This window comes from Malus sylvestris, chromosome 10 (genome assembly GCF_916048215.2).
Source record: "Malus sylvestris chromosome 10, drMalSylv7.2, whole genome shotgun sequence".
NCBI classification, from domain to species: Eukaryota; Viridiplantae; Streptophyta; class Magnoliopsida; order Rosales; family Rosaceae; genus Malus; species Malus sylvestris.
Genome location: NC_062269.1, coordinates 11,683,490 through 11,690,646, shown reverse-complemented (window position 1 = coordinate 11,690,646; position 7,157 = coordinate 11,683,490). Strand labels below are relative to the sequence as shown.

Here is a 7,157-nt window from a genome sequence, read left to right as displayed (position 1 = left end):
TATATGGTAAAGTATTGACTTATCACTCCTCATCTTTTTTCTGGATTAATTATGTGTCGCTAATAACCTACTGGATGAAACAGAAAATGCAGAGTATGCAGTAGCCTATAAAAAGTATAAAAATATTTGTCAAAATGTTTGTTCCTTGATCTGAATCCTCTATACACACATAATTAAATAAATACTGTGACATAACTAACCATGTCCAGAAAATTCATTCTCATATTTAGAAGAAAGAAACCAATGATATATTTTGTACAAAATACAATAACACGAAGTGTCAATTAAAACAGCTAACTAGACTAGCTTAAATCCTAATGTCTCCTTCCCCTTGTGATCCAAGTTCAATAAACATCTCGAAGCGGCAAACAGGGCAATTAAGGTGACTCTGTTTGAACCATCTCCATATGCAGTTTTCATGAAACATATGTGTGCAAGGCATGGATGTTACATCCTCTGATCCCACAACAAACTTTTCCAGACAAATAGGGCAAACCTCACTTTCACGCACAACGGGTTGTCTTTTTCTTCCTCGACCTCTCTCCTCCTCATTAACATCATCGGCATCAGCCACCACTCTAACCCTCTTTAGCATCTTCTTGATCAACGCATCCCTTTCGAGTTCTCTTTGTTTCGAGCAGTCCTCACAACGAATCTGGATATGGTATATTTTTATGCCAACCCTCAGGCGCAGGACTTTAGGACCTTTCTTGGAATCCAAGTTTCTAATTCGGATACCCCCTTCTATAATCGTCTCTACCATACCACTGTGCACGTCCTCGTGGATTTTAAGAAAGGACAGCACCCGAGAAAGATAGGGTCTGACGTATGCGTTTCTTGTTTGTAACCAGGACGCATCAACTATTTTGCTTTTGTAACTTCTCACTTGTACTTCAGATTGGTGCACCAGGGTTAGGGTTCCGTCTTCTGAGAGATCGCGGTCGAAGTAGCTGTAGTTTCTGGAGACTTCAAAGTAGATTTCCAGGGGAACACAAGGGAAATATTTCTCATGAGGGCCGAGGGGGTCTAGTACTTGTGTGTCAAGGGGATCAACGTGCCAGTAATTAAAGCTTTGGGACTCGTGAAAGACGTCTTCCATATCGCAAGTCACCCGACGATTAAAAAGAAAATAATAAAAAAAGCTAGCAGCAATAGTGAATATCAATAGACGCAACTGCGCTAGCATACACAAATATTTATAGGTCTTAAATTCTTAGAATTTTGGAAACCGAATTGATTTCTGAAACTGTTTACCTTTTGGTCGTAGGAGTCCCAACTTTTACTTTTTTTAGGAAGCCTTTGGATACGGTACTTAACTATGAATATTCTTTGATTGAAACCTAATTGATTTTTAATTTTTTATCGAGGTCCCTGAAATTAATGTGATAATTTATTTCTATGTATGTTGCCAATTTTTTAAATTAAAAATTAGAAATTTTAGTTGTTTATATAAATGAGATTTTAAATAAAAAAACCATAATTTGTGGGATTAAAAATATTAAAATATAAATACACTATTGTGTGTGTGTATATATATAAACATGGGTACATTCATCAAAATTAACCAAAAAAATTATTGTATCAAAACATGGGTACATGCTTCAAAATCACAAAAAAAAAAAGAAAAAAAAAGATATTAGGCTTAATAACATTAGTAAATTTCTTCGATTAAACTTGAATGGATACATTTTAAAATCAAAGAAAAAAGAATGCACCTATATAAGTTTAAAAATGGATTAGAAAAAAATTGAATAGATTTTACATATAAAAAATGGTACATTTTACATATAAAAAATTGATATATTTAAGAATGAGTACATTTTAACATTAAAAAGTTTTACATTAATGGGTACATATAATTAGTATGGGTACATTTAGCAAAATAAAAAGTACAAATAAAAAAACTATATGGGTACAAATACAAATAAACTTTAAAAAATATGGGCACAAAAAGAAATTAATATATGGGTACAAATTAAAATTGAAAAGAAAATTGGTACAAATTAAAAAAAAATACAAATTAAAAATGGGTACAAACTAAAACTAAAAATATATGATAAAAAATTTAGTCATAAATATAAATATACTAATTGTAACATTTTTAACATTAAATGAATATATTTAGAAATAAAAAAATATTTTATTATTAAAATAATTAATGATATTATTAATACCCAAGGACCTTGATAAAAAATTGAAAATGAATAAATTTTAATCAATGGAGTTGCAAAAAAAAAGGATGAGAACCTAATTTCTCCTTTTTTTTTCTTTCTATTTAGTTAAAGAATATTGCAAAAAATATGTGAAATAAAGAACTGAGAAATGTGAAAGAAAAAAAACAATGTGGGTTTTTTATTTGATCAATAATTTGACGATATGTTCGCAAACATTTCCAAAATTATTCAATCCAATAGTTTTTTTGGTTTTGTCGAAATTCAATCCAATAGTTTCGATCATGACATTATGCCACCACTTCTTTTTAGGGTTTCTCAACCTCCACGGTTGAGTCAAGAGAATCATAACCAATAGAGCCTTCAGCTGCCACATTCCCAATATTTGTTCCATGTGATTGGCTAGAAGAACTCTGCCCCAATGCTCCCTCAGCCGCAACAGGAAGAACTACATCATCAGGTTGATCCTGGAAAACAATTATATAATCGGAAATTAACCAACACAATTATAACTCCTCTCTCCCAATCTATTGCCTTGAGGTTGGCATGTTACCCCCAAGGCAATGGATTGGCGCGCAGAGGAGCTAGGGTGTAGAATCACCATTTATAACTTCGATTTTAAGTTAAACAAAGGCTAAATTTTACTTTTGCTCTTTGTAGTTTGTTCAAGATTCACTTTTGGTGCCTGTAGTTTGTATATGTAGTTTAGTAATTAAGTTGTTGTAATTCAAGGACACCTTTCAATTTCAATTAAATTTTCATGGCGGAAGTAGTTTATAGTGTTCTTACAATCCGAAATAACATAAAAGGAGCACAGTTGGACCAGTCCAAATTACAGAGACCAACAATAAACCTCAACAAAACCACAGGGACCAAAAAACTTGGCGTCAAAGAAAATTAAAGTGATGAAGCTGATGATCAAAACTAAAGTAAATTTGACTTACAATTTTATCATTATCTATTTGATTTTGTTGAGCAGGACTCCTGGAGCAAGAACAAGAAAATGATGTCAGTCTGATGAACGAACCTGTATATATGGAGACAATTAAAAAAGTTCATGTTTATCCCTTCACTTGTGACTTATGTATCTTCAGAGGAAGGAAGGGGCATGCAAGAACTCAATTCTTGCCATATATGCTCTCTTTTTTTCGAAAGATAAAAATTTATTAGAAATTAAATTCGAACAGTTACATTTGCATCTTCTGCTAAAATATTGAAGAGAAACTCAGGACCTAATTCATCCCGGCCAAATCTTCCACCTCTTGCCATATATGTTCATTGTTCAACGTTGTAAAGAAACGGATATATGGAGCCAGAAACTCCCACGTAACTATGATATATAATGATAATATATATATATATATATATATGTGTGTGTGTGTGTGCAGCTTGTATAGATATATGTATATTACACATATAACACCCTAAAAGACGTTAAGGGTACCTGCTGTTTGAATACTCAAGGCTTTCTTCAATGGCTTTAGCAAGTTGCTTACAATATTGTTCATCATCACACCCAGATTCATTCTCTACTTTAAAAGTAACAAATTTTGCAATAGTTAATTTCATGAATTACTAAAAAAGAGATTAACTAATTATAATCATTGTTAACATGCTTTTATTAGATTATTAGGCTTAATCAGTCTCACCGATTTCAATATTTGGGCCCTTATCTTGTAAATCTAACAGGGAAAGTCGAGTGGCACACTCTATGTCATCAATTTCGTCTTGCCATAATGAATCCTGTATTTTGATGAAGAAAATAAAATTAAAATTTTGACAAAAATAATTATTTTTAAGGCGGATGAAATGGGTGAAATCACAAGAAGGAAAATAGGGAGAAAGGAAATGAAATAATATGGGAAAACGTGAGAGTAGTAGTCGAGCATTACCATTAGATGAGTTAGACAAACGGTGTGGCAAGATATTCCAAATTAAGAAAAACTCTTTTGAAATGGACAAGTACAATAGGCTGAGTGAAGAGTCTGAAGTGACACACCCTAACCCGAAGACTAGGACGTGCTGGCCGTCACGTGAGCGTGACGTAACCATAACGCAAGCGGAAACAATTTAATAATAAAATACGAATTAACGAAAACCACTAATTGCAGTTATTTACAACCTAGCATTCTATGTGCATAAGAGTGTACTAAACACACATAAACAGAGCATAAGCATCTAGGTGCAGTCAAGTAGGAACATAACTAATTTACAACACCCTCGGGTGAATCCTACATTTATTTAGTCTGTCAGAACGCCGAAGCAGTCTCGTAGGCCACCAACGCCTCAACTATCAACTAGAACCTGGAGGGGCGAAAAACAGAAAACGTGAGTGGGCGAAAATAAGCTTTTCCAAATCATTTCATAAATCCACAATTATAACCCCTTTTTGGAAAAACCTGTATACTTTCCCAGAAAAATAGTATATAGCATATATATCTCAACTGTCTCAATCATCAATCTTATAACAGATTCAATAAAGAATGTACCATGCCAATCTCAACAGTTTAGTATGAATGCATTAACATAATATAATTAAGTAAAAGAAATAATCAATCGGAGGCCCTCTAATAGCCCTGAACGATTGAACCTAGAGCTCAACATCTATCAATCTCACTCTCTGCCGGAGTCACTCCGCGTGACCTGTCCGGCCTTCTGCACATAAGTCGGAACCACCTAATGTAGTCTGAACGACTCATGGTAATATTCGCTCTAGTGCTTCTCTCATCAATCATCTGTATACAATAACCTAAGGTCACCCACCAGTCATAATCTCACTAACACTCTACGACTGGCCCGTCGTACCCACTCCGCGTGGACTGTACGACCAGCATCTACTTGGATCCAAGGCGAGCGTGCGATGCGGTGAATACTATAAGCACTAAACCATGGTGCAGGATATGAGCTCAATATATCATCATCAACATAACAGTAATTAAATACTTACCTGTGCGTCCACAGCACCACCTTACATATATGCATCATACGACAGTTCATAATATCCATAACATTCTATGCATGGCAATCACATCATATTTCATTTCAATATACTTTTCATTTAAATTTGATTTCTGGGGAAATCGAGTATATAGGTATATATAAAAACAAATGCCCACTCACTGGTATGTCGCCGGGTCGTAACCCCCTTGACGCCCCTGGATGTGCTCGTCCTCGTTAAATGTTCCACCTAGAAGTGAAATAACTTAAAACAATCATTTAACGCACATTTAACGCACCTAAACCAAACTAGGTAATTAATTCTTCATACGATGCTCAAATTGGGTATATGAATATACCACAGTGACCTACACAACCTCAGGATCATCCCCATATTTTTAAAATAATTTTTGGATGTTCCACGCGCCCCCACGCGCCTGACGTGGCACGGACCTACGCGCGGCCCACGCGCGGCCACGTGCCAGGCACACTGACGGCACAGTGAACGGCGTTAGGGAATATTCCGTTAAATATCCAACGGTAACGGTAACGGCGTTGGCATATTCCGTCAGTTTTGACGGAATATTCCCTGTCTTCTCCGGCGAGTCGCCGGTCGCCGGCGACTGTTCGCCGGTTTCTGGAAAATTTTCAAATCCACTATTCTCCCTCGTTTTTCAACCAATTTCTTCGCATTTTATACCAAAATGAAGCATTTAACATGTACTAACACGTTGGAAGGGTTTTAAGGCCTAAAAACAACAAGATCAAACCTTTCAAAATTCTTCAATTTCGGCCAAACTCAAACCCGACGATCCCGACGTCCATTTTGTTCAAACGAGGCACTCCGAGCCTCCTTGGAACTTCCTAAGACTCGTGGTGATCTTTGTTTAACCTAAAACACAACCAAAATTAAGTTCGTGAACAGTGCCATTACACGGGGTGTTTTAAAACTAGGGTTCTCGAAATAGAACTTACCTAAAACTGGTATTCCCGTGCTCGTGAGGTCCTAAGGAGTGTCGTGGTGATCTTAGATCGGACGTTGGTGTAGGATTGTGATTGTTCTTGGTGTTTGTCCGAGAGCTTGAGAGAGTTCGAGAGTAAGAGAGAGAGAGTGATACTGAAATGAAGAAAGAGAGAGAGAGTGAAGGGAGATGAGAGAGAGACATCCCACGGGTTTTGGGGAGGGATTTAGGGGGTAGGACCCCACCCTAAGTCCAAACACAAATTAAATTAACACATACTAATATAATTCTAACCCTAGTTTAGGATCTTAGTGTAAAACAAATACCAAATTTACGCACCTTAATCCCGTTTAAGGGCGTTTTAGTAATTTCACGTCCTCGGTATTTAGTAACTCTGGGACGGGCTGTGACAATCTCCCCTCCTTATAGAATTTCGTCCCCGAAATTCCAATCACTAACCAGAACATCAAAAGTCATAGAATAACCTCGGATACATATCTCTCATCCGATCTTCTGTCTCCCAAGTAGCTTCTTCAGCTGAATGGTTTCTCCACAATACTTTCACCAAGCTCACGGTCTTATTCCTCAAGGTCTTATCTTTCCAATCCAGTATAGTCACTGGTTCCTCATCATACGTCAAGTCCGGATTAATTTCCAATGGTTGAGGAGGAATCACATGTGAAGGATCTGAAACATAATGCCGAAGCATCGAGACATGGAACACATTATGTACCTTAGACAACTCTGGAGGTAGCTCCAACCTGTAAGCAACTTCACCAATCCTCTCAGTGATCTCATAAGGTCCAATGTACCTGGGACTTAGCTTTCCTTTCTTTCCAAAGCGAACCACACCTCTCCAAGGCGATAATTTCAGAAAAACATAGTCGCCCACATTATACATTCTGTCCGTGGTATGTCGATCCGCTAGGCTCTTTTGTCTATCCTGGGCCACTTTCAGGTTAGATTTAATTACCTGAATATTCTGAGTAGTCTCATCCACAATCTCTGGGCCCTCAAGTATTCTTTCACCAACCTCTGACCAACATAATGGCGTACGGCAAGCTTTACCATAAAGTGCTTCAAATGG

At 36.6% G+C, this 7,157-nt stretch overlaps 1 protein-coding gene across 1 annotated transcript; it reads right to left on the bottom strand.

Moving 5' to 3' along the window:
• Positions 1 to 307: 307 nt before the first annotated feature.
• Positions 308 to 1,099, bottom strand: LOC126584230 (uncharacterized). Its single transcript, XM_050248680.1, has one exon. It carries the CDS (start codon positions 1,097 to 1,099, stop codon positions 308 to 310), a length of 792 nt encoding a protein of 263 aa, XP_050104637.1.
• Between the last annotated feature and the right edge of the window lie 6,058 nt (positions 1,100 to 7,157).

Excerpts from the sequence above, each read along its gene's own strand:
- LOC126584230 (XM_050248680.1), bottom strand. The coding sequence starts at position 1,099 with ATGGAAGACGTCTTTCACGAGTCCCAAAGCTTTAATTACTGGCACGTT.